Below are 27,294 nucleotides of genomic sequence, written 5' to 3' on the forward strand. Positions count from 1 at the left end.
TAAAATTTATTTTTGAGAGAGAGAGAGAGAGAATGAGAGGGGAAAGGATAGACAGAGAAGGAGACAGAGAATCCAAAGCAGGCTCCAGGCTCTGAGCTGTCAGCACAGAGCCCAACGCAGGGCTCGAACCCACAAACTGTGAGATTATGACTTGAGAGCTGAAGTCAGACTGAGCCACCCAGACACCCCTTTATGAATTTTTTTTTAATCTTTGTTTATTTTTGAGAGAGAGAGATAGAGCATGAGAGGGGGAGGGGCAGAGAGAGAGGGAGACACAGAATCTGAAGCAGGCTCCAGGCTCTGAGCTGTTAGCACAGAGCCCGACATGGGGCTCGAACCCATGACCTGTGACCTGAGCCGAAGTCAGATATTCAGCTGACTGAGCCACCCAGGCGCCCCTGTAGTTCAACATTTTTATAGTGATTTATAAATATGTATATAATAATAAGGAGATAGAGTATGGAGTATGACTTTGTTATTCAAATTTTGTACTGCCTTCTTATAAAAAAAAATCATTCAACATTTTAAATTTTTAGAAGAAAGGTGTTGTAAAACTTTATTGCGTTTACCCTGCTTGGTATTTGTAAGTGCCCAGAAATACACCAAAACTGTGCTCCTCCCCTCGCCCCTCTAAATGGTTTTGTTTTGACAGCAAATTTTGGACCCGAAACCGACCAGGTGATAAAATGCGAGATCGATATAATCTCAACCTATTGCCTGGAATGTCTGAAGATGGAGTAGAATATGGTGAGACCCTTGCACATTTATTGTTCTTTGAAATCTGATATTCTTTTATAAAAGTGTTATTAGGTATGGATAAGATTATATAAAACTAATTTCAGTTTTACAGTTTAGTGAGTGAGAATTCATTTTTATAAAGTGTTCATTTTATTGGACTACTATGTTTATAAAATCTCTATTGACAATAGATGTATTTCTATTTGTAGATGACCTTGAACCTAATAGCCTGGCAGTAATTCCAGGAATGGGAATACCAGAACAACTAAAACTGGCTATGGAACAGGAGCAGATGGGTAAGAGACATTGTACCTATGTGTTTTATTTTTATAAAATTTTTGGAGACCTCTTCTATTTTCTTCTTTTTTTAAGTTTATTTATTTGTTTTGAGAGACAGAGAGAGCATGCACAGGCAGGGGAGGGTCTGAGAGAGGGAGAGGATTCCAAGCTGGCTCTGAGCTGGCAGCCCAAAGCCCAGTGTGGAGCTCCAACTCACAAACTGTGAGATCATGACCTGAGCTGAACCCAAGAGTTTGGACCCTTAACTGACTGAGCCACCCAGGCGCCCCTGGAGACCTGTTTCTTACCTTCATGATACTGAATTATTTTGAAAGTGCCCAAATGATTTATGTTGAGACATGTTGATAAAAGTCATCTAATTATCTATTACATATTATTTAAAGTCTCTTCTAAAAATGCGTTCACTTATGAAGTAGCCACCTTCTCTTATTTCCTTGGCTAACTGCTTCTTTTTATGGTTACAGGGAAAGATGAGTCAAATGAAATTGAGATGACAATTCCAGGTTTGGACTGGGGAATGGAGGAGGTGATGCAAAAGGATCAGAAAAAAGTTCCTCAGAAGAAAGTTCCATATGCAAAACCTATTCCTGCTCAGTTCCAGCAGGTGAGTAACTACCAGCAGCCCCCTCCTCCACCAGGAGGTTCTGCCTGCTGAGGCTTTCTTGCATGTTTTCATCCGTGGAAGGTATTTCTGCACTACAGACTTCTTTGGAGTATTCTTAGACAGAGTTCCCATCTGCTGCTCTGCATTCGTGTGGAGTTCGTCATGACTCTTGTAGCTCTTTGATTCTCACCTATGTCTTACTGTCCAAGTCATCAGAGGAAAGAGAAGAGAGAAGCATGGAACAGAGAGTATGTTGACTCTCCTCTGCATTGTCTGTCTGTCTTCTACTTTATTTGTCTCTGCAACACAAAGTGCATGTGCCCTTTTGAAGATGTGGGCAGGCTTTTCATTCTTAATAACACATAAGATCTTATAGTTTTTATTAAGTTAGTAATTTCTACCTGGCAATGTGCTTGCCTAACTCCATTCTTGTGTCACTAAGAAGGAGCATTAGAAATAAAGGCAGTGTACCAAGTGAACTGGCTTCTTTTCAGCAGGTTGGAATGAGCCAATGACCTTACAGAATGGTTTTCACCTTCTCTCATTATAATATACACACTTAGGGTATATTTTAATATTCTCTTCTTTCCCAAGGCGTGGATGCAAAATAAAGTTCCAATTCCTGCCCCAAATGAGGTACTGAATGACAGAAAAGAGGACATTAAGTTGGAAGAGAAGAAGAAAACACAAGCGGAAATTGAACAAGAAATGGCCACGTTACAGTATACTAACCCACAGCTTCTGGAGGTGTGTGATGCTCTTTAGCAGAGGGTTCAAGATGATCTAAGAAAGTAGATCTTTCTTAAAAGACATTTATTGACATGCTGTTAAGGAGAGGGGAAGGGACTCTCAGATGGATCTGACGAACGCCACCATTTCTTTCTGTTTTTCTCATTTTTTAATTGAAGCATAGTTTACATACAATGTCACAGTTTCAGGTGTACAACATAGTGATTCAACAGTTCTATACCTTATGCTGTGCACAGCATGATAAGTGTATCATCTGTCACCATGCAACATTATTACAGTATTAGTGACTATATTCTCAATGCTGTACGTTTTGTCCCTGTGACTTAATTATTTTATTAACTGGAGGTTTGTACCTCTTAAACCTCTTCCCCTATTTTGCCCATCCCCCCACCCAGCACCACCATTTCTTATTGCTACATTAGGAAGCTAGTTTGTGAAAGAATTCTGTTTCTTAGACTTTGAAACCAGATCAGTCAAGCAGTGAGTTGAACTAAGTTAAACGTACCTTTTTAATAGAAAAGATAAAGCCAGCATAGTTTTAACTTGAATTCGTTTATTTACCCACAGATAAAATAATTTTTCTTTTTCTGTCAGCTCTAGAGCAGGTGATTTGCTCCTTTTTTTTTTTTAACCTTTGAAAGTTAGCAAGAATGATAAAGAACTAGTAAATTATTGGATATGAATAATTCTGACTGTTGTTTCCCAGTATTTCAAAAGAAGGTGCTTACATGCTCCCAGAATACCTGAATGTTGTATGGATTGTAGTTACTGTGGAATGTTGAGAGGTTGATGCCTTATGTTTGTATTGAGGCTCTCCCAGTGAAGTAAGTGATAGCAATATTGTCATTGCTGAGGGCTGCGGCATATTTATCAGTGTGTTTTTTCTTTTTTTCTTTCCAGCAACTTAAAATTGAAAGACTTGCACAGAAACAGGCTGAGCAAATTCAGCCACCTCCTTCATCTGGCACTCCTCTCCTCGGACCCCAGCCCTTTCCAGGACAAGGTCCAATGTCTCAGATTCCTCAAGGTTTTCAACAACCCCATCCATCTCAGCAGATGCCAATGAACATGGCTCAAATGGGGCCTCCGGGGCCGCAGGGACAGTTTAGACCCCCTGGACCCCAGGGACAAATGGGACCACAAGGTCCTCCACTGCATCAGGGAGGTGGGGGGCCACAAGGATTCATGGGACCACAAGGGCCCCAGGGCCCACCCCAGGGGTTGCCGAGGCCTCAGGACATGCATGGGCCCCAAGGAATGCAAAGGCATCCTGGACCTCATGGCCCTTTGGGACCTCAAGGACCACCTGGACCACAGGGTAATTCTGGTCCTCAAGGTCATATGGGGCCTCAGGGTCCACCTGGCCCACAAGGTCACATAGGCCCCCAAGGCCCACCTGGTCCCCAGGGTCACTTGGGCCCTCAGGGGCCTCCTGGTACTCAAGGTATGCAGGGACCACCTGGTCCCAGAGGAATGCAAGGACCTCCTCACCCTCATGGGATCCAAGGTGGGCCAGGGTCTCAAGGGATCCAAGGTCCTGTGTCTCAGGGACCTCTGATGGGATTGAATCCAAGAGGAATGCAGGGTCCTCCAGGCCCCCGAGAGAACCAGGGTCCTGCTCCCCAAGGGATGATGATGGGCCACCCGCCTCAAGAGATGAGAGGACCTCACCCTCCAAGTGGACTGCTGGGACACGGCCCTCAGGAGATGCGAGGCATGCAGGGGCCTCCAGCCCAAGGGTCCATGCTAGGCCCTCCCCAGGAATTGCGGGGGCCTCCAGGCTCACAAGGTCAGCAGGGGCCGCCCCAGGGCTCTTTGGGGCCTCCACCCCAGGGTGGCATGCAAGGGCCCCCTGGACCTCAGGGACAGCAGAACCCGGCAAGAGGGCCACATCCGTCTCAAGGGCCAATACCATTCCAGCAGCAGAAAACAGCTCTGCTAGGTGATGGGCCTCGGGCCCCCTTCAATCAGGTATTATTTATTTCTAACTTCTAGGCATTACACATTGGGAAAATATGCCCTGCACAGAAGTGGCCCTTCCAGATGCTATGGGAAGCCATCATAGCTCGTATCAGGGGCTCTCAAGTAGTGATGGTGGCTTGAGAGTAGCATCATGGCTGAAGAAGCAAATGAGAATAATTAAATGGACCATTATACATAATGTAATATGAATCTTTTCAATAGCAGTTATTCCAGAAAAGATCAACTCTTAGTTTAGTACAGTTCCTAATTGTCCCCGGGGCTAAAAGAGCTGTGACCCTGAGGAAGAGGCATGGATGGCTTTAAGCCTGTCAGGCCTCCCCTTTCTGGGCTCTTCATGTTGTAGCCTGGTGTTTCACAGGCTGGTTTGCCTGCCGGCTCTACTCTTGAAGATAGGATGGAGTATGTAACTCACAAGTTTACAGCAGACTCTGATCTCACTATTTTCATTTCAGTGAATGCTTTTAGAGACCTCTGAGCCCAGAATTGTGCATTCTCAAATGATGACCCTTTGGACAAAATTCTGTTCAGGGTTTTAGCTCACATGTCAATTTACTGGAGGGAATATTTCTGTAGACATTTTCTGGGCCCTTTTTTTGACGATTCTGTTTTGTTCGCCAAGTTTTATTACCCCTTGGCTGGGCTTGTGCTTTGAGAGGAGGGCTCAGGGTTCATGGGGGACTTCGAGAAAGACTGCATGAGCATGAATGGATTTGACAGTGTGGCTCTGTGGTTTTTATATTTTTCTCCATTTCATAGTGTGGAAGCATTGTTTGGGTGTGAACAACTGGGTTTGTGTCCCTGAAGTCAGTTTTGGACCAAAAGTGAGTGAGTGAGTGAGTGAGCTAATGTTGACCCCCTGGGTCTTCACTGGGAGGCACTCGATCCACTTGGAGAGGATGTGCTGCTGATGCTGCATGTGCAGAACACGGCCCGTTTTGCTTTTTCAGACACCTGAGAATCTGTCACATGAAGATGACCGTAGGGTCTACTGAATTAAAATAGTTAGCTAAATAAGGTTACACGTTACCCTTCTGTAGATCTCCCAGGATTTAGAGGTGTCACAGCAGCAAAGAACCCGATGGTAGTTGAGATTCTTTCCAGAATCTGTTGGGCATCTTTTAGAATTTAGGATGAGTGGAATAAATCTAGGTTGATCGTCCTTAACTGCCCTTAAACTGGAAGTGTTATAGATTTTATTAACACACAGAGCATTTGTGTGTGTTTACAGTATCAGTTACCTAACCTTATGGTAATGAATTAACTGCTTTCATTTGAAGGACAAAAACAGTGATGAACTTTAGCTACCACATTATGACTGAAATTATAAACATGTCAGATTCAAGAGGATAGGCCTGAGTTTCTGGGACAGTTCAGTAAGAGTTTTTATTGTATCAAGTAGTGACAGATTTTATACATGAAAGGCGTAATGGTTCTAAAGACTCATTAGTTGACCTACGGAATGAGTGTGAAGGTTTGATACATTATAGGACATTTCAAATCTCAAGAGTTGCCTGATGAACATCTTTGCTCATATTTTTTATATGCTGAAATTTGACTTTCTTCACTTTGATGAAGCCAACTATTTAAACCCATTGTGTCAGTTGGTTTAATTTAGTGAAATTGCTTTCTGGTGCTAAAGTAACAGCTTGAGAGATGTTGATAAGAGCAGTCCTTGGGTCAGGGGGAGAGGAAACAAAGGATGGAAATTACTGGTGTTGAGTTAATGGTGGCCTTGTAGCCGCATGCCGCATGTCCTGTCATGGCTGCTCTTTCATGGAGCTGGTTTGGAATGTGCAACTACTGTTTTCGTAGTAGGTCCAGCCACCAAATGCATTTTTTATATAAAGGAATTTTTTAAGAGACCTGATCCAAGGTCATTGGACAGTGTGGAGACTCAGAATTTAGGTGTGGCTGGGTAAAAATACAGAGTCTTGGGGACACACTGGAGTGAACTCTGGGGTTCCCGAGCACAGGGACAGAGGATCAGAGCAGCAGGTTTGTGTCTGCAGGAACCTAAGGAGTCTGGTAGGGTCCCAGGTGACTCAGCTGGGAATGAGAAGTAGGTGCTGAGGATGGGAAATGAGGAGGTCAAGAAAGAGGGAGGGAAGGAGGTGGTGGGAGAAAGCCGGTGTGGACGAACTCCTTTCTTGTGCCTCTTCAAACCAGCCCTAGCCTCTTGAGAGGACTGATTATTCTCTGTAGCTGGAAGGGAGTCTTGAGTGTGAGAGCAGAGTTTACCTGTCCCGGCAGATTTCCAGATCTTCACTTTGGCTGGAAGTTCCTCCTTTATGCAGAGTGTTATGTATGATTTCTGACTTTCCATTGTGGTTCTTACTTGGCATTACAGGTAAAGATCTAGCTTTACATGAAACCTGTCATCAGGTTTAAAATGTAAGTGTTTCCTTTTATTATGGTAAGAGAAGTGTCTCCTTCTCCCAATCTAAGGACCATTTTACTATAATGTCACTAGCTGTATATTTACTGCTGGAGGCTTTGGGGCAACCTAGTGTTTTAATCTTGTCACATTATGATGAAATTGCTATTCATGAAGCACAAGCCTATGATTTCACACCCCCGCTTTAAAAACATCTTTTCAGGAAGGACAGAACGCAGGCCCCCCACCCCTGATACCAGGCCTAGGGCAGCAGGGAGCACAAGGTCGCATCCCCCCTCTTAACCCTGGACAAGGACCTGGCCCTAACAAAGGTAAATATCTGCTTGGCTGAATAAGGGATTGCATTCTACTACCTCTGGGTAAATCTCACAGTAAATAGTTTATTGGTAAGTAACTGATAGAATGGGCACTTGAACCTATAGGAAAACTAGGAGCACAGTCATTTCAGGTAAAGGCTTTGTTAACGGTGTTTTCTTAGACTTGCTTTGGTTAGCTGGAAATGCCGCCCCGAGGAGGTGGCAGCTGGCAGTGAGACTGCTGGGACGACCCCTGGGAGAAGGGCCTGTGCCTTGGACAGTCGGCTGCGTGCCTCTCTTGGGAGCGGGAGCGACTCCTGTGCTCACTGAGTGCACATGCATGTCTTTAGCATCCTGGAGAGCTCAGCTGCTTCCACTTACAGGTTTTGATGAGATCATGAATGCAGAGGTTTTAGTAGTGTTTTTCATATCACCCTCTTCTGCCCCCGAGTTGTGCCACATATTGAATGCTTTAGCTGCTTATATTGTTCTGCATGATTCACTAAGAAAAAGAAGAGAGCAATGTACTGATGCATCGGGTTCTTGATCTTATGGAAAGCACAGAGATGAGAACTGTCAGTATCAAGATGTAAGGCTGTTTGGAAGTTGAGTTCATTGCAGGAGTTGAAGGAGAGCACAGAGGCAGCCCCTAGTCTCGTTCACATGTTGTACTGTCACACGAGAAGGGCTGGAGCGGGACCGAGGGGGCCGCAGGCTGCTGGCTGCAGAGGGCAAGGGCAGGACTATGAGGGGTATGGATGGAGGGCAGGTCGGAGGTGCAGGCGTTGGAGTCAGTGTGCTTCTCACAGGGAGGACACAGGCCCGAAACCTAGGAGCACTGTGGAGGCTGCACTTCAATGAACTTCAGTCCCTGTAATTTTTAATGAGCGGAGCCCACAGCACTCTGTGGGACATGTTACATTTCTTGCCCTCACTTTATCAAATTACCATCAGCATTTTGCAGCACTAGGACTTTGGGAGAAGCAGCACGTCCTAGGAAAGGTAGCAGTAAAGAGATTAGGAGAATCTTTATGGTAGTCTCATTGCATGGAAGTGGTGGCCGACAGGGAAACAGAGAAAGCAGGAACCCATCTTTGGAATTTGGGGACCCTGAGAAAAGAAGAGTCTGTTACCCACAAGGTACAGCTATCAACGAACTGAGAGCCTGCCTCTCTTCCTCTCCCCTACCTTGTGTCTGTCTCCACCTATTTCCCTCTCCTCCTTGCTCTTCCCCTTTTCTCTTTACCTCTCTCTCTCTCTCTCTTCCTCCTCTCTTTCTCCTCCCAGGGACCAAAGGGAGAAGGGAGAGCCGAGAAAGTGGCCCTGCCATCCCCTACTGGATTAACCAACGCCGCCGCCCCACCACCGGTGGCCACACCCCTTCTAATTTGTAGTGGTGGGTTTCTTTCCTTGGAGGAGCCAGGGTACTTTTAAACAGATAGAGGTAATGGGAGGATTATTATTCATAGGTAAGTCCAAATGGAATGTGTTCAGCTTCCTCAGGTCAAAGTCTGCTGTGTCTGAGATCACACCAAGTTCAAGCAACTTAAAGTCAGAGAAGAAGCCATTAGCTGTAGGAACCCACTGAGAAGTGGGGGGGCCACTTTACAGAAGGAAAGGGCCCTGGGATTTGCAAACTGACTGAACAAAGAGGCAACTTAGAAGGTGCTTTCCTCAGCATGGAGAGGACTGGTTTACTGAAGTAAAGAGCGGGAGGCAGGAAGAGCTTAGGAGCAGAGAGAACCCTTCTAGTGTTGTTTTTTTATACTGATATTTACAAGTTTTTTATTCATGTTGAATGGTGAGGCGGGATTGAATTGGCCAAGAGAAAGGAACAAAAGGGATGAGGAAGGGCATGGGAGGGGAAAAAGCTGGCTGGCTGTGGCTCAAGGAGAGGGTGTTCATCTTTATTGCCAGGGAGAAGCGGGGAAAGGCGTGAGCGGGGCAGGAGGAGGCATTTGGAGGAAGTCCATCCTAAAAACCTAGTTGTTTTGGAACAAGAGGGGCCCTTTGCTACCTACTTTTAAAAATGCTTGGTTTGAATTGTACCCTGACAGAAAATAGGTACCCATTTACGATGGCTGCAGTAGTTCAGTAGCCAGGAGAACAAATCCCTCCAAGGTTAAGAAGTGAGCTAAGGTAACCATCACAAGTTTAATTGGCCTGTTTCCATTTTTATTCAGGATGTTGAATATATTACATACATTAAAGTATTTTCAAAAAATCTCTAGTGGGTTTCCAAACGCTGTCTGCAAAGAATGGTGATAATTCTTACAGATGAGGGATATATATCATTCATGCGAAGGAGCAGGAAAATGTGTTTGTATAAACCCTCAAACTGAAGCATAGCAAGGCTGTTTGGTCACTAGGCAGTTATTAGGGAGGCCTGTGGTTCCATGTGCTTTTCAGAGGATTTTGTTAAGAGTCAAAGTGTGCTTTGTTACTGACCCAAGCTGTCCATTTCTATGATGGGCTTGAATAAAGTATTCCCTGTCAAAAAAAAAAAAAAAAAAAGAATCAAAGTGTGAGTTAACGAATCAATTAAATGAAGTGGAGGATAAAAGGGCGACCTCAGGGGTGGAGGAAGTGGAGGTACAGCACCCTGGGCTTTGAGGGCCTTTTCAGGTGCAGAGGTGGCCTCCCTGTGCTTGGCTTTCTGGCCTGCTGCATGGGTGTTCTCTGCCGTCTCCTCCCTGGGTAGGGGGCAGGCAGGCCTAAGGAAGTCACTGAAGGAATGGGGACAGGAAGGTGTGCTCGTCCTTATGCCTGGGAGACTCATGTTTTTTGAATTAATCCTCACAGCAGCCAAGTAGTTGGTAATCTCATTTGAGATTAATAATTTGCCCTAGGTGGAGTTGCTTAGCTAGTGAGTGATGAGGTTGAAATCTGCACCCCAAAACCTGCATTCTTCCATTAGATGATGCCTGAGGGATTTGTCTCCTGAGTGTGCTGAGAGCTAAGGAGGGAAAACATTCTAAATGCCAGAATGCTTTCTGAGAGTTTAAGATGCTGAAAATCAGACCTGTGTTGGCAGGATTCCTGGAAGACAAGGTAAAAATCAGCTTTGTTTCCTTTAGGTGACTCACGCGGCCCTCCAAACCACCACATGGGCCCCATGTCAGAGAGGCGGCATGAGCAGAGCAGCGGCCCTGAGCACGGGCCTGAGAGGGGGCCTTTCCGGGGCGGCCAGGACTGCAGGGGTCCCCCTGATAGGCGTGGCCCTCACCCCGACTTCCCTGACGACTTCAGCAGACCAGATGACTTCCACCCGGACAAACGCTTTGGCCACCGATTACGTGAATTTGAGGGGCGAGGAGGACCTTTACCACAAGAAGAGAAGTGGAGGCGCGGGGGCCCCGGGCCTCCGTTTCCGCCTGATCACAGGGAATTCAGCGAGGGGGATGGCCGGGGCGCAGCTCGGGGCCCTCCGGGGGCTTGGGAAGGCCGCAGACCTGGAGATGAACGATTCCCCCGGGATCCTGAGGACCCACGTTTTCGAGGGCGCAGAGAAGAAAGGTGGGACGGACGCTTTGTCTGCTAGCTCTTCCCTAGAGCTGTGGCCCTGTTCTCTCCCTAGAAGTCTCTTTCCTCTTTCACTGGGCAGGGGGCACTGGACTGATTGCTAGTTCTACCCTCTTTAGGTTTTGCGTTTAGACTTGAAGCAAGTAATTATGCTTTTTAACCTTTTTGTGCTTCTTTTTTACCTTTGCAATTTAGGAATCTTTTTGTTTTTGCTTACTTTTTGGTTCTTTTAAAGAGATGTGAGCATCAGGATAGTATCAAGTTTCTGGGGCCTGATTAGAAGGCCCCAGCTTCTCTTAGAATGATGCAGTATGATACAGATAATCCAGGTGGAGAGTAAAGGAATTATGAGATTGTTTTTGTGTAATTGCCTAAAGAGCTTAACACCGTGGAATCAAGCTGAAAAATTATTCTGCTGTTGAATTAGGGCAAGGTCAGGCTTGAGCACTCCGCTTGCCTGGGGTAAAAAAGGTATAAAGAAATAAGGAGCAAAAACAAGAATTAGTGAATCGCAGATGAGACAGAGAATAATCAGGGGTGATGATAATTGAGCATTTCTGTGTGCCACTGAACTGTGAGATCGGTGTTCTTGTCAGCAGTGTCCAGATGAGGGGCCATGCTGAGTATCAGCAGTTTGACTTTAGGACAGGTGGACGCGTCGGACAGGCGGAAGTGTCCCAGCGGCTTCAGGCCAGGCTGGCAGACTGCGGTGCCAGTGCTGTGTGCCACTCCTGCCGTCCATCCCTGCCGCAGTGTTTCCTGTCACATTTGGACCATTGCTAGTAGAGGATAGAGTCAAGGGTTGGCATTCCCTCCTCCTCACGGGATGTGTTAGACAAGAATGGTTGATAAGATGGCCAAGGGGTGTGGGGGAGCAGCCATCAGAGGGGAGTTCTTTAAAAAGACGTAAGGGCTCCTAGTTTTCTTGAGGGCCTGTCTTAATGGTATCCGAGGTATACCAGTGGTGTTCAAGGATCTTCGAAATGGCTCTGTGTGTCTGCAGGAGCCGCATCTCCAGTGGCTTTGGCATCAGCATAACCTTCACCAATTTCCTGAATCTCTGCACCTTGTTCAGTTTCAGATTTTACTGTGCCTCAGTTTGTATTGTATTTCATCTGTTAACGACAGACCCACAGCCTAGTGCTCTTAACATCACTCTTCAAATACGCCAGAGGTGCTCCTGCTCCTGTTGTGTGTGCTGTTTTCTCTGCCTGGAGCACAGTCCTGCAGACGTTTGTGGCTCACTGCAGTCAGAGCCCTCCTCCTCTCACCCCAGTTCTTTCACCCTGCTTCCTGTTTCTTCATAGCACTTAGCACTGCTTGACATTAAGCAATGTGTTTATTTCTTATTATGTGTATCTCCCAGGAACATGACCGCTTCCCCAGGGCAGGGGCTTTGTTTCTGTACCTCTGTGGCCTCAGGACCCAGAGCAGTAATGGTGACACAGCATGGGTGCTCAGTAACTGTTGAATTCGTGAATCTGTCAAATGGGGAGAGGTATTTGAGAAGGGTCAGTTCATTCGGGGATGTACTCATCAGCTCATACTGCCATAACAAGATACCAAGGACCGGGGAAGTTTAAATAACATGAGTCTATTTTCTCACAGTTCTGGAGGCTTGAAGTCACAGGTCCAGGTCCAGCAGGGTGGGTTTTTGGTGAGACTTATCTCCCTGGCTTGCAGGCAGCCAGCCACCTTCTCCCTGTGTCCTTGCACAGTAGAGAGACAGTGAGCAAGCCCTTGCTGGTGTCCTTCTTACCAGGGCACTGATCCATCACAAAGCCCCCATGCCCATGACCTCCCCTAATCTTAATTACCCCTCATAGGCCTGTCTCCTAATACCATCCTATTGGGGATTTGGACTTCAACGTACAAGTTTTACGGAGGACACGTTAAGTCCTTGATAGGAGCTACTTTCTAATGAGGGCACATTAGATTCTCTTGTCGTAACTAGGGCAGCCTTGTAATGGTTGCCTGGCCAGTCCTGTGGTGTTTGGGGGCTTGAGGATTCTCCCCGACTCTGTCCCAGGGAGACAGCGCCCTCTGCTGTACTTTTCCTGCTCCACTCATCTCCTTTTGGCCAATTCCACCTTTAGGTTTAGTTGTTATTTCAGCCAGTGTCCCAGGCACACCCTCTTTGCTTGCAGGAGCATGAGTCGTCAAGGTCCACAGGACCAAGACAGTTCTTAAAAAAGATAGCTGGAGTGGAAAAGGGAAAGCTCTTTTTACACTAAAACCCTGTATAGATCACTCCACAGATTCCTTAATTGTGAAGGAAAGAAAGTGTACATTTGCAACAGTGAAATTTGGTTCAGCACACCACTTTTACCTCATAAACAGGCAGACAACCCGGCATCACTGAGACAGTATAAGCAGTTTTGCCAAAAAGGTTTAACTTGAGTCTAGTCATGAGGAAATAGATAAATTTAAATTGTGGTACATTCTATAAAATACCTAGATGGATTTTTTTTTTTAATTTTAAAATTTAATTTAGAGAGTGCATGTGTGTGAGTCAAGAGGGGCAGAGGGAAAGAGAGAGAATCTTTTTTTAAAAATATTTATTAATTTTTGAGAGAGAGACAGAGAGAGAATCCTAAGCAAGCTCCATGCTCAGTGCAGAGCCTGACATGGGGCTGGATCTCATGAACGGTGAGATCATGACTTGAGGTGAAATCAAGAGTCGGATGCTCAACCAGTTGAGCCACCCAGGCGCCTCGTTTTATCTGGATGTAATCTTAAAAAATGCTGGGATCATGAAAGATCAAATATAGGAAGGTCCTAGATAAAGTAGACCAGAGACAGGGCCACTAAATAACAGTATGTGATCAGGATTGAAATCTATATTTAAAAACAACTATAAAGGACATTTTGAGGACAATGGGAGAAATTTGAATTGGACTGTATTAAAGAATATTCCATGTTATTCAAGTGGTAATGGTATTGTTCTGTAGGAGAAAGTCCTTGTACTTAGAAGAAACATACTGAGGTGTTAGGGATGAGGGTCATGTTGTTGGCAACTGATTTTGAAATGGCTTAGAAAGTGGATTTGTAAGTAGATGGAGAGAGAAGATAAAGTACACATGGCAGTGTCCTAAGAACTGATGAATCTAAAAAAACAAAATGAAGAGAACTGATCAGTCTAGGTGAAGGACACTTGGGTGTTTGTTCTGTTCTTTTAACTGTGTTCTTGGTTTGGAATTTTGCAAAGTGAAACGTTGGAGTAAAAGATAACTGAATGGAGACTCAAGAAAAGTGAAAGGCCTGGCTGCTCGCACAGACTGGCCCTGTGCCCTCACTCCTTCTGACCCATTCTCCAGCCCCAAGGCCTCTCTCCACGTGCTCATGCCCCATTTCTGCTTGTAGGCCCCTTTTCTGCTTCCCCACAGGCCTCCTCTGGCTCAGACATTCTTCTTGTAATGGCTGTGCTTTGGCAGTACTCTTGGCCAACTTGGCCTCCGGTCCAGAATCCTGAGGGACACTGAACCTGTCCGCCAGCCAGGGCTCTAGGCTGCCAGCTAGCCAGTGTGGGGGCTGCCAAGTGCCTGCCTGTACAGCAGTCAGCTGTGGAGTGGAGCTGTGGGTGAAGTTCATGGCCAGCCCTGCATAGAAGCGGTGGGCTAGGGCAGACGGGAGAGCAGATGTTCCCAAATGAGTCTGGTACAGTTGGCAGTCATAAATCTGTACCCTCCCTTTTCTGATTGTAAATGATCATGAAAAATACTGGGAAGGCAGTGGTAAAAGAGCATGGGCTGGAGTCAAGACTGGCTGAGTTCAAATCCCAACACTTACTGTGTGTCATAAATAAATGACGTTACCTCTCTGTGCCTCAGTGTACTCATGGGTAGAATGGAATTAATAATGGGGTGCTGCGGATGAAATGAAATCTGAAAGTGAAAGCATGATTATTAGCACTTAAAACGTATTCACTGCTTTCGTTACTCCTAAAAGCTTTCGGAGAAAATGAACATAACCCTACATTTTCCTTCCTGTTTTTGCCTTTAATATTGGGACTATAAAATCTATACTTAAAAAAAAAACAACATAATTTTATTTTGTTTTCCTCCCATTTAACGTTAATGTCATACTTTCTTACACCATTATGTTTCTTTGAAACATGAACTCAAGAGCTGTGAGGGGTTTCATCAGGCGGATATTTTGCTGCTTTTCCCTGACAGCTTTAGAAGAGGAGCACCCCCAAGACATGAAGGCCGTGCCCCGCCCCGAGGTAGGGATGGCTTTCCTGGTCCTGAAGACTTTGGTCCAGAGGAGAATTTTGATCCTTCTGATGAATCGGCCCGAGGAAGAGATCTCCGAGGTCGAGGTCGGGGTACCCCGCGAGGTGAGTGTGTGCTGAGGATGCTGGGCTTGGCAAGGATGGGCTGGAGAGTTTGCCGCTAGGGACACACCTGAAATGGTCTGTGAGTGTGGTGTTTTGTTGTTCCCATGTGTAGGAGGAAGGAAGGGTTTGCTCCCCACTCCTGATGAGTTCCCTCGCTTTGAAGGAGGACGGAAACCAGACTCCTGGGATGGAAATAGAGAGCCAGGTAAGGAAGGAGAGCTGCTGTGGCTTCTGGTGATCTGAGCCCAGCCGCTCATAGAGTGCGGTCTGGGGACTTCTGGGGGCCCACCAGGTCCATTTTCTTTACTGTTTATTTATTTTGAGAGAGAGAGAGAGAGAGAGAGAGAGAGAGAGAGAGAGAGAGACCAAGTGGGGGGAGGGGCAGAGAGAGAGGGAGACAGAGGATCCCAAGCAGGCTCCTCACTGTCAGTACAGAGCCAGATGCGGGGCTCAGACTCACAAACCATGAGATCATGACCCGAGCCAAAACCAAGAGTCGGACGCTTAACCAACTGAGTCCACCAGGTGCCCCCAGGTCCTCTCTTTTCTAACTCACATCTCCATGGGAAGATGGATTGTCTTCAGATCCTTGAGGCAGCAGCATTTTATTGCAGTAGATTGAGTGCAGAAACGGCTGGGAGAATCCACCTTTCTTCTTCTGAGCCTGATGTCAGAGGGGTTTGTCTAAATAGAAAACATTACCATTCTTTCCACAAAGTGGCTTTGTTTTCAGAAAATATAGTTAAATGCATTAAAGTTTTCTCAGCTTTAATTGCTAGTATGGCAAATTTTATGAAATATAAGTCTCATAAATTAAATCTCAGTAATTTTTAAGAGTGTAAAGACATCCTGAGACTAAAAAGTCTGAGAACCACTTTTCTGGACGCTGCCTGTCTCTTATTTTAAGAGGTACGTTGATTTCTGATCTTGACCTTTTTTTATGTACTCGTGATGTGGCCTAGGTGGGTGTTCAGCATACCTTTCTTGCATGAATGAACATTGGTTCTCAAGTTGGTACTAAATAGTATGATTTCCACCTGCTTTCGGTCACACTAGAAGATTGTCAGATGCTTAGCCTTGTGTCTCCCGTTTCAGGGCCAGGTCATGAACATTTCCGTGATGCTCCGCGCCCTGATCATCCCCCTCACGACGGTCATTCCCCAGCTAGCAGAGAACGTTCCTCTTCTCTGCAGGGCATGGACATGGCATCCCTGCCACCCCGAAAGCGCCCCTGGCACGACGGGCCGGGGACCTCGGAGCACAGAGAAATGGAAGCCCCGGGGGTCCGTCTGAGGATCGAGGAGGCAAAGGTCAGTGGAGGCCAGTGATCAACAGTGGTGGGAGCTCTGTCAAGAAGGCTGCGGGGCCACAGGCCAGCCCCATCCCCGTGTTCCTGTTCTATCCGTTCTGGGCAGGATACCCAGGGTCCTTCCTCCATTCTCCCCTCCAGTTCTTGGGCTGTGTAAAGGCACATGTCCCCAAATGTGCTACAGATACAGCTTGTTGGGGCTCACGCCAACAGTCTGAGCCCTCACTCTGTGATTGCAGGCTCATCCTCTGCATTAGCCTCCTTCACTTGCTTCCGAGAGTCCCCTCCCTGGTTCCTTCAGGCTTCCACTCCTGCTGTTCGTTAGGGTACCCCAGAGCAGGGTGTCTCGTGCTCTCGTTGGCACATGTGTTGTCTGCTTCTGGCTGCTCCCGGCCCTCCAGGCTTTCCTTGGTGGCAGGAACAATGGTCTTCTCCCAGCTTCTGTGTTTTCCGGGTCTGGAAGGAACTGCTGATGCTCAGAGTCACAAAGACTTTGGGGAATATGGTCCAGAAGGGGTGTTTTCAGGGGCAGTAGATTACTTCTACAGCGTGAAACTTGGGAACTTTATTTTGGACGTAGCACTTTTAGCCAGGAACGGTAGCCACCATGTGGTCTCAGATTAGGCTGGGCCACTGCATATGTGGTAGTTTGGAGGCTGTGCTAGAAAGTAAGCCCAGTTAACCTGCCTCATATTTACAGTTTCTTCATTACAAAGTTGTGCTTTTGTTTTTGGTGGTTCTTCTCAAAGCAAAACCCTCAGAAGCTACTTCATGTCACTGGTAGGTCTCCCTACCTAAGCACACATTTTTTTGCTGGTCAGTACGGGCACTTAGGACACCTGTGGGTCCCGAGCCAAGGCCACAGGGCTAGTGTGGAAATGACTTCCTAACGACATCTTCTCTGCCCAGTCACCTTCAGGTGGGTCTGGGCTACACTTTGTAGGAAAAGAAGCCAACATTTCCCCTTTGGCTAGCTTTCCTAACCTCCTTGTTCACATTCCATTCAAAATTTTGAGACAAAAAAGAGTTGCCTGGGTGGCTTGGTTGGTTAAGCGTCTGACTTCAGCTCAGATCATGATCTCACAGTTCATGGTTAAGCCCCACATTGGGCTCTGTGCTGACAGATCAGAGCCTGGAGTCTGCTTTGGTTTCTGTCTCCCTCTCTTTCTGCCTCTCTCCTGCTTGTACTCTCTCTTTCTCTCTCAAAAACAAAACAAAAAAAAACATTAAAAATTAAAAAAACATTAAGACAAAATAAAGTTGGCAGTTGTTTTCCGATAGTACATCATAGGATATATGACCAAATTCAGCTCATGAGAAAAAAAATTTTTTAAGTCAGAATTTTAATATACCTAAAAGGTTTTTGTGTCCAAGTCTGGAACAGATAAAACTATCCCTGGGAGAGGGGGCGCCTGGGTGGCTCAGTTGGTTAAGTGTCTTACTTTGGCTCAGGTCATGATCTCAGGGTTTGTGGTTCAAGCCTTGTGTCAGGCTCTGTGCTGACAGCTCAGAGCCTGGAGCCTGCTTGGGATTTTGTGTCTCCCTCTCCCTGCCCCTCCCCCACTCATGCTCTGTCTCTCAAAAATAAACATTGAAAAAAATTTAAACAAAAAAAACCTATCCCTGGGAGAATTAATTCCGAAAGCTGAGTTTTCTTTTTCCTTTTTTTAATTGCTTATTTTTAAAGAAATACTTTTACTATTTAAAAGAAAGCAAAAATGCCACAGCTGTGGGATAATGATAACACATTGTAATTAACATCAACAGTTTGTATTTCTTAGTTGCTTCCAAAGTTCTTAGTTGCCTTTCAAGTCTCCCCAGAACAGAATAACCCCTGGTGGCACAAGAGAGTGAAGATACACTTGCTAGAGACGTGGCCCAGCGTGGTCTGTGGCTCCCAGAGGTGCTCCGTGTTTACCTTGGGTTTCCTGTCCTGTCCATCACACAGCCTCGGGGAGCATGTGTGGTTGCTGAGGAACACAGCCCCAAGCTGGGTGGGATTGCGACAGTGGTGACCAGAGGGTGGAGGCACGACTTCTAACCCTCCAAGTGCCACTGCTCATGTCCTCAGAACTCTGTTTTAAAGACCCAGAGTGTTCCTTCCACTATCACCATTAAGGGTTTGCACCAGGACTTAGATTAACAGTCTCTGATATAAAAAAGTAACATGTGAAATCAATTTGTTTTCTTTCAGGCCGAGGGGGCCCAGGACCTTCCCAGAGAGTGCCAAAATCTGGGCGCTCCAGCTCCTTGGATGGGGATCACCACGACGGCTACCACAGAGATGAACCTTTTGGGGGCCCTCCGGGCAGCGGTACTCCTTCCAGAGGGGGCCGTAGCAGCAGTAACTGGGGTAGAGGGAGTAACATGAACTCTGGCCCGCCACGGCGAGGAGCTTCAAGGGTGGTGGAAGGGGTCGGTAGAAGTTGGGGCTGAGTATCCCAAGGCCTCTCTGGACAGTATTTAAGAACTTCTTGTGGACTTACCAAGAGAAACAAAAGGAAGCCTGCACCATGTAGCCCTGAACTTTCTGGGGCAGCTGAAGCCCCAGGAGCCCCTAATGACGTCGAGATGAAGACTGCTGCTGGCGACCCAGAGTGGCCGGCCTCGTTCTGTCCTGTCCACCCTCACTGCCCTGACTCCCACTGTTTTGTGAAGAGAAAAGCTGGAATCTTTTTTTTTTTTTTTTTTTTTTTAGGTGTCACGCGACATGGAGCCTCCACAAATTTAAGTTCATGTCCAATTGGAAATGTTTCTATATGTACAGTTTGTCAGAGAAAAACATTAAGTTGTTTTTGTATGAATACAGAATGTGATTTATGCAAGAAATAACAGAAAACTAGTTGTGAAATGCTTGCCTTAAGGAACCCTTCGTTCCCACTGCACCCAGGCTGCTGAGGGGTGTATAGTTACAGCTTGTATCTGTGAACACACTTGATGGGTACCTCTAAGCCGTCGAAGTTAACTTTAACTGTGAACTTTGTCTTAAATCCTCCTCTACCTATTCTGTCACACTTATTTTTGTAAGAGTGAGAAATACTTTGAAACTATAACACAGTCTGATGTGGATCCAAAGCCTTAGCTACCCACCAGCTCTGGCAGGTGGAAAATTCTACTCCAAAGAAAAAAAAATCTTCTGGCTTTGCAAGTAGGGGTTTGCCCTTGGGTGCATCTCCTGGTAATCACACTTAGACTTGAATTCTCTTGTTCCTGATGAGAGGAACCTGATGTAAGCCAGAAATTAACTACATGTACCCTTCTGATTACTGTACATCATGTCACAAATTGTTTAAGGAATAGACCAAATATCTCCTAAACAATTTTGCAAAACTTTCTCTCCTACCAGTATTTAAGGCAGGGAATAGTTCTCGCTTAAAGCCAGGAAGTTCTCATCCCCAACAAACTCCTTTAGTTTTAAATAAATGTTAACATTTGGCCCGGTTTGGATTGGAAGCAAAAGTTCAGTTTTGGTAACCCCATATTTTCTCTACACACACTTTGTTTTTATAAGAAAACTATTACTCAAAGGATATTCCCGTGGCCGCCCTAACATCTTATTACTTTGCCAGCTTCAATTTGGTACTGGAGACCAGCTGACCTGGCCAGTTCATTGGTGCTGGGAGTCTCAGCGTTTGCCTAGACAGGGATGCTGGCACAGGTGGACAGATAACAAAACCCTCTTAATTGGTTCCCTGTCAATGTAAAACATGGCAAAAGGTAAGTTATTTCTGCACACACACTGCTCTTCAGGGTGCTAGAACCTAGAGACTACAAGTGAATAATTTTCACTTTGTTTTGAAATATAAGGACGTTTACCAGCATGTCAGTGTGAACACACGATTAGGAGGCTCCAGAATGCTTCAAGTTTGTGGGACGTTCTTTATTTGTCCTCCACTGGCACAGCTTAAGAAGTTGTAATCAAATTCCGATAAGCTAAAATGGGATCCAGGGACCAAACCCATATTGAGAGGCTTTTTCTGAGATTCATGTGCTAAGATCTTTACCATCATAACATTTTATTTAGGCTTCAGCTTTAAACAATACAGTACCTCAGCAAACATAACCACATCACATTTTGAGAAAGAATTCCTTTAAAAAAAACTGCAATCTTTACACTGTAATTTACTGAATACTTAGGAACTTTTAGAACATTACCACCAAGTACATACAAGGTATTGTGCTTTGAATTTTATAAACGCTACATTTTCGGTGTTTGAATTCTTGAGAAAATGCTGGGAAAACAATTAAAAAAAACCATAACAGCATCAACATAAAAATGGGCTAAACACTGTCAGATCTTCAGCTGTGCAAATTCTAGAGAAATTGAGAACTAGGACAGAGATTTAACTAGGGGATAGAAGGAGCAGCCAATGGCACAAGTTTTTTCCAATTACAAAAAAAAGTCCCTCTAAAAACATGTGCTTTTACTACAAACACCCTCTTGTTTGTTCCTCTTGAGGTAGGTAAGTAGCCCTGTTTACTGAAAGGGGAACAAGGCAGTAATTCTTAGAGAATACTGGGGTGCGGAGCCCCCATGAAGTTGGGGCAGGGATTAGGACACTGATCAGGATCTAGGAATATAAATATTGAGCAAAAGGAGGCAATGCTCTATTGCTGCCTGACACACCTGTTTAGGCAAAGTGGAATCCAGCCCCAGAAAATAATTATTTTCAAACTGTGCAATCCAGTGCACAGAAAAGTAGTTCTCCACCTTAGGTGAACAGGGAATCATCTGGAGAGCTCTAAAAAAATTACTGAGGCCTGGGTTCCCCGCCGCCCCTCTCCAGATTCTGGCTGAATTGATCTGGTTCTTCAAGTAATTTTGATGTGAACTGAGACCCACTGATAAAGAATTTGAAAATCCTAAGTACATTTACTTTCTAGTTAATATAGAGCTACTAACAAAACATGTTTTCTGGACTCATCAGAATACTGAGTCCGAACTTTTTGGCAATACATAGGGTATGCAATGAAGTCAAAGACAAGAGTAAATGCTGAACCTAAGAGGCAACGTGTCAGATATGAAAAGCATCTTACACTGCATTAGAATCAGCCTACAAAATATAAATTGCACTTTAAAAAGCAGGTAGTAAAACTAGGAATGATAAACTAGGACTTGTAGAAATCCACGATTTCCGTCAAATACAGAACTTTGCATGTAGAAGTCTCTTGTCTGGCAGGAGTCTCCAACCCAGTTCTGCCCAGGGACCTCTCATAGCATCATCGACAGGTCATGCTTGGGGCATTTACTTTTTGGTCCATCGCTTTCATGTCTAATACAAAACCAATTTTCCTTCAATTTTATAAGGCACCATATTAACAATTTCATTAAAAAAAAAAAAGAAAAACCGAGGTAAACGGTCTTAACTAAAGTACTTAAATAAAAACCTGGTGGCTAAATTTAGTGTTTAATTTGATACCCTTAAGAATCCACTCATTGAATGAGGAAGAATAAATTTTCGAGAGCCAAAGAAAAGGGTATTGTATCTAAGCTACTACAATCTACCACTGGATTTCTGAAACGACAAAAGGTAGAAGTCTGAGAAGAGTCACAAGGGCAGCTAATTAAAACTGAAGAGCCATTCATTTTTTACTGCGCTCAATCTAAGACCACGGTTAACGCAAAAGCAATTTACCGTGATTGTTTCACAGCAGTACTCTCACCAAGTCAACCACAACATCCCGATTTCATAGCGCATGCAACAGTAAGGCGGAAGACGCTGAAACCGAAGAGCTTCCGAGGCGGCTCAAGTCTCAGTTTTAGAACAGCTGCTCAAAGGTGACAGGTCCGGTGGCACAACAACGGAGCAGCCTCTACCCAGCGCGATCCGGAAGACGGCGGGCGCAGTCCTTGGCTCCGTCCGCGCCGCGCCAGGGACCGGCTCCCGGTGGTCTTCCGACGGCGCGTCGCGGGGCCGGGCTCCGCGTCGCCTCCGTACAGGACCTCCGTCCGTCCTTGCTCGACAGCACGGGCCCCGGGGCTTCTCACACCGGCAGCGCCTTGGCGAGGCCGGCTCCCGGGCCCAGGCGCCCGAGCGCTAGCCGCAGCGCGGTGACCGCACCCCGGGGCAAGAGACCGAATAGCACGGACAGCAGAGCGGCCACCTGCACGCAGGCGCCTAGCGCCGTGAACAACGTACTGCGCAGCCCGAGCGCCGCGTACAGCGTGGCGCCCAGTGCGGCCACATAGAGCAGCGCTGGCCGCGACGGCGTCTCCTCGCCGCGCAGCAGGCGCCCGCACGCCGCGCCGCCCCGCAATAGCGTGCCGCCAGCTAGCGCCAGCGCAGAGCCCAGGGACCAGAGCAGTGCGAACTTGCGGGCGCGCAGCAGCAGCACGGGCGCGTAGAGCGCGGCCAGGCCGAAGCAGAGCGCGGCCAGCAGCAGGCACACGCCGCTCGCCACCAGCCGCTGCGCGCGCGTCACGCTGGGAAAGCACGCTGAGGTCACTGCCGCCGTTGGCTCCGCGGGGCTCCGCGCCCACGTCCAGCGTAGACCCGCGCGGCCCAGCCACGCCCCCGCCGGCCCGCCCCCCGCCGCGGGCTCCTCCGCCTTTTCCGCAGCGAGCAGCGGCTCCGCGGCCGCCAGCCCGCCGGCTTTCCCCTGCGCCAAGTACTCCTGCAGCTGGCGGTGGAGGTCCGCCATTTTGGCCGGAGCGGCCGCGAGAGGGGAAGACTGGCGCCGACTTCCGGTTTTTCTTGGTCGCTGACGGAAGCGGCTCGTCTCCAGATGGCTGTTGGTCGGCCCCGGCGGGGGGGGCGGGGCCTGCAGCTTGCGTGAAAGGGGCGGGGCCGCCCCTCTGCAGACTTCTGTCTGGGTTAGCAGCGGCCCAGGCTAACTGTTCCAGGTGGGAGCTGTTACTGTCTGGATTATGTCCTGTCATTAAAAGTTAGTTGTGGGGCGGGGTGGGTTGTGGCTATAAAAGGATACACGAGGGACCCTTGGGGTGGCGATGGAACAGTTCTGTATCTTGAGCTTATGGGTATCAGTACCGTGCTGTAGTTTTGCAAGATGTTGCCATTGGGAGAATCTCCGTATTACTTAACACTGTATGCTAATCTGCAGTTCTTCATAAATTAATTTTTAAGAAAGCTTAGAGCTCAGGACTTAGGTGGTTTCTTTGGAAAGGCTTCCGGAATTGATAAATGAAGAGTTACCCCCCCCGCACCCCACCCCCCCACCTACTTGCTTATCTTCTGTTCCCCATTTCATCAGAGGCTTCTTGACTCCTTCAAGACCTATGTGCAAGACTTGTTGGTCCCCCTGCCTTATATTTTTGGTTCACCTTTTTGTGCCCCTGGCGTCTTTGGGTCCCGGTCTCCTGATTTATGGGCAGATCAGTGATAAGCTTGCCCATACTTCAGTCAATTCCTAGATCTGTTCTGAGGTGGCTCCCAGGGATCTTGCTCTTTCTCAGAGCCTGTCTGGGGTTACTCACAAAGGTCACACCCAGCAGGTCTCCTCCATGGTTTCTGTGCTCTCTTGTTTCCACCTGGCTAATTCCTGCTCCTGGACGTTCAGATCTAGCCACACCTGCAACTGCCTACGGCTGACATTCTCACCTTTCCCAGTTGTGAAAGTTTATTTGTTTAAGACTGTGCCAGCAACTCAAGCACAGGGTCTCTTTTGTCTCCCTTTTTCTAGGACTTGAAAGGCTGCTGCAAATGCACAAAGCTGTCAATTCTGGTGTAGTAAAGGTGCTTGAGAGGGATCTGGCCTGAAGCCATCGACTGAAACACCTATTTTGCTAGACTTCATAAATAGCTCCTGCAAACTTAAATATGATGATATGGAAGTCCTTTTGTAATGTAAAGGACAGTACCGGTAAGTTGTACAGCAGTCTGTTGTTGGGCAGGTCTTTGGCTTGCTTGCCCCAGAAGACCATTCGTACCTACACTGCTTTGTACCGGGGATGAGAGGCAGTGCCTACCTCTATAGCTGTTTCCAGTAATCCTCTGTCACCTGGCTTCAGAGGCACTGATGCAGAGAAGCCGGGGTATTTTCTTTTGGCTGCACTACAGCTCCCCTCATCACCTTGGTACTAGCTTCCCCACGGTGACAGAACATGACGCTAGCTAATGGACAGGTAATGCTCTTTCCTCCTCTACCCTAGGAAGAGGCAGGTGTTCATGGCTTTCTGCTGGTGTCATCTCTGGCTTCTCAGCCTTTCTGTTACTTGTGTAACCGTTGTCCCCATTAAATTCTCTTTAATATTTTCTGTCTGATTGCATCCTGATATACATTATTCTTTCTCAACATACATTATGATTTGTTACCTCAACCTAAAGCGGTAAACTGAGGCAAGCTTGAATGATCAGAATTGAATTTATTTGGGAAAAGCAGAGGAATTACAGTTTGGGGAATGCAGACTTTAGCAAGCTACAGGTGACTCCCACTAAGTATTTGGGGTGTGGTGGGCTGTATTTATGGGCAAGGAGTGCAAAGATGGGGAATCCAGCCAGAGTCCAGATGGTAAGTTCATTGGTTCCCAGATGGGGAGAGAGCCTTGATGGATGTTCCTTGGTCAGGAGATAAATTTCTGTCTTCTGTAAACTGAGGATTTAGAGGAAATCAGCTTTTCAGTTCTTAAGTTTTGTTTTCCTGAGAGCACGTCCATTTCCTGTCCTCTGGTTTCATTTTAGATTGAAATTCTTCTGCACTTGGTAATAATGGTGATCATCTTGGATCACTAACCATGAGCAAAACCATTAGGATGGCTACTATGAAATAAAAACAAAACACTGGGGCACCTGAGTGGCTCAGTCAGTTGAGTGTTCAACTCTTGATTTCAGCTCAGGTCATGATCTCATGATTATAAGATCGTCTCAGGTCATGATCTCATGGTTATAAGATAGAGCCCCATGTCAGGTCTAGATGAGTGTGGAGAAGCCTGCTTGACATTCTCTCTCTGCCCTTCTCCCACTTGTGGATGCACACACACTCTCTCAAAATAAATAAATAAACATTTAAAAAACACACCAAAAATAACAAGTGTTGGCCAGGATGTGAGCAATTGTAACATGCACTGTTGGTAGGAATAGAAGGTGGTACGGCTGCTATGGAAAACAGTATGGTGCTTCCTCAAAAAATTAAAAATAGAATTACTATGTGATCCAATATTCTACTTCTGGGTATATACCCAAAAGAATTGAAAGCAGGGTCTTGAGATACTTGTACATCTGTGTTAATAGTAGTATTATTAACAATAGCAACCTAGTGTCCATCCAAGATGAGTGGATAAGCAAAATGTAGTGTATACAGACAATGAAATACTATTCAGTGTTTAAAAGGAAAGAAATTCTAACACATACTATTACATGGATGAACCTTGAGAAAATCGTGCTAGGTGAAATACGCCAGTCACAAAGTGGCCAGTACTGTAATATTCCACTTCTATGAAGTGGTCAGATTGATAGAGACAGAAAGAATAGTGGTCCACAAATGACTTCTTCCTAATCACTTATGCAGCTATGAGATGCAGAAGACAGTTTACTCAGATTAGGGGAAACTGGAATACCAGGAAGTTAAATAACCTGCCTACCCCGCCCCCACACCCCCCCCCCCCGCCCCCCAGCCAAAAGTTGGTGGTAGAGCAGGGCTGTAAGTTCTGGTTTCCTAATGCACAAGGCGATCTTCCTTAGGACCGAATTGCATGAAAGCTGACAATATGTTCAGGTTTGGTTCCTGCAACTGATAGAAGGACATAATGAAACCACCCCTGGATACCACCTGCCCTCCAGCTACTGCAGCAAAATTTATTTAAAGAATCTGTCAACCCCACATCTCCACTTAGCCCTGTTCTTCCTTGAACCCTCTTCATCCCACTATGTCAGCAAAATCGTTCATAACAAGGTCACCAGACATTTCTGTTGCCAAGTACAGTAAAATTCACAGCATTGGAGATGGGGGTGTCCAGCAGTCTCTTTTGATGGCTGCTCTTCCCTTCCCACTGTAGTTGGATCCCAGCTCCCATGACCCAGAGGGGAGAGGGGGCTGAAGCAAGCCTTTTATTTTACTGAGGATTTTCAAATTGACCTAAGGAAGCAGAACCCACTCCCCAGATCCAATCTCTACCTCAAGGGAGACATCCCTAGAGCCAGGCAGTTCCAGGTGTTACCCACGCTCCTTTGCGGTGTTTCCAGAGTGGCATCTCCCTTCCTTCCCTGTCTGCAGTGGCCCATTCCTGCTCAGTAATGTCCTCCTGCACCCGCCCAGGCCTCCCCCTGAAATGCCCAGTTCACTCTTCCTTCAGCACAGTGATGTGCTGGCACCCACCTTCTCTGTGCAAAACTGAAGTCTACTCATTTCTTTTCTTTTTAATTTTTTTTTATGTTTTTACTTTAATTTTGAGAAAGAGACAGAGTGTAAGCAGGGGAGGGACAGAGAGAGAGGGAGACACAGAATCTAAAGCAGGCTCCAGGCTCTGAACTATCAGCACAGAGCCTGACATGGGGCTCAAACCCACGAATCGCGAGATCATGACCTGAGCCGAAGTCGGATGCTTAACTAACTGAGCCATCCAGGCACCCCATCTTTTTAATTTTTTTTATGTTTATTTTTGAGAGAGAGAGAGAGAGGCAGAGCATGAGCAAGGGAAGGGAAAGAGAGAGAGGGAGACACAGAATCCGAAGCAGGCTCCAGGCTCTGAGCTGTGAACACAGGGCCTGATGTGGGGCTCAAACTCACTAACTCTGAGATCATGACCTGAGCCAACGTCCAACAGTTAACCGACTGAGCCACCCAGGGGCCCTTCTACTCATTTCTTCTTGTGCCTAACATTCTTCAATAGCCCCTCTGCTTCTAAAAATTGAATTTCAGATTCCCTATCTGGCATTCTAGGCCTGCCCCTTTAGACCCCAGCAGCTCTCACCCTGCTCTGAGGGGCTCTTTCTGGGGCCATTGGGTCCCAGCAGCTGGGTGACTCCTCTGGCTTTGCTAATGCAGGCCCTGCCCCTGGGCTGACCCTCTCCCTTCCTGAGGCCCCTTGCCTCTGGGTCACCCCTTCATGATCCACACAGCACAGTGGTCTCCTGTGCGCTGACTGTGACACCTCCAAGGCCT

At 46.6% G+C, this 27,294-nt stretch overlaps 2 protein-coding genes across 2 annotated transcripts in view; one reads left to right on the top strand and one right to left on the bottom strand.

Annotated features, from left to right (window-relative positions):
* WDR33 (WD repeat domain 33) overlaps positions 1-21,584 on the top strand; it is a 109,700-nt gene extending 88,116 nt beyond the window's left edge. Inside the window, 13 exon segments of the mRNA XM_003990676.5 lie at positions 653-747; positions 948-1,034; positions 1,503-1,642; positions 2,237-2,389; positions 3,293-4,363; positions 6,973-7,081; positions 10,144-10,582; positions 14,764-14,927; positions 15,040-15,132; positions 16,023-16,199; positions 16,202-16,237; positions 18,431-18,634; positions 18,637-21,584. Coding sequence (XP_003990725.2) covers positions 653-747; positions 948-1,034; positions 1,503-1,642; positions 2,237-2,389; positions 3,293-4,363; positions 6,973-7,081; positions 10,144-10,582; positions 14,764-14,927; positions 15,040-15,132; positions 16,023-16,199; positions 16,202-16,237; positions 18,431-18,634; positions 18,637-18,659 — 2,791 coding nt within the window. The 3' untranslated portion in view covers positions 18,660-21,584.
* Positions 20,229-23,020, bottom strand: SFT2D3 (SFT2 domain containing 3). The gene has a single exon (XM_023259203.2). It carries the CDS (start codon positions 22,876-22,878, stop codon positions 22,222-22,224), a length of 657 nt encoding a protein of 218 aa, XP_023114971.1. The 5' UTR covers positions 22,879-23,020; the 3' UTR covers positions 20,229-22,221.
* Positions 23,021-27,294: the final 4,274 nt, after the last annotated feature.

This window comes from Felis catus, chromosome C1 (assembly GCF_018350175.1).
Source record: "Felis catus isolate Fca126 chromosome C1, F.catus_Fca126_mat1.0, whole genome shotgun sequence".
Classification (NCBI taxonomy): domain Eukaryota; kingdom Metazoa; phylum Chordata; class Mammalia; order Carnivora; family Felidae; genus Felis; species Felis catus.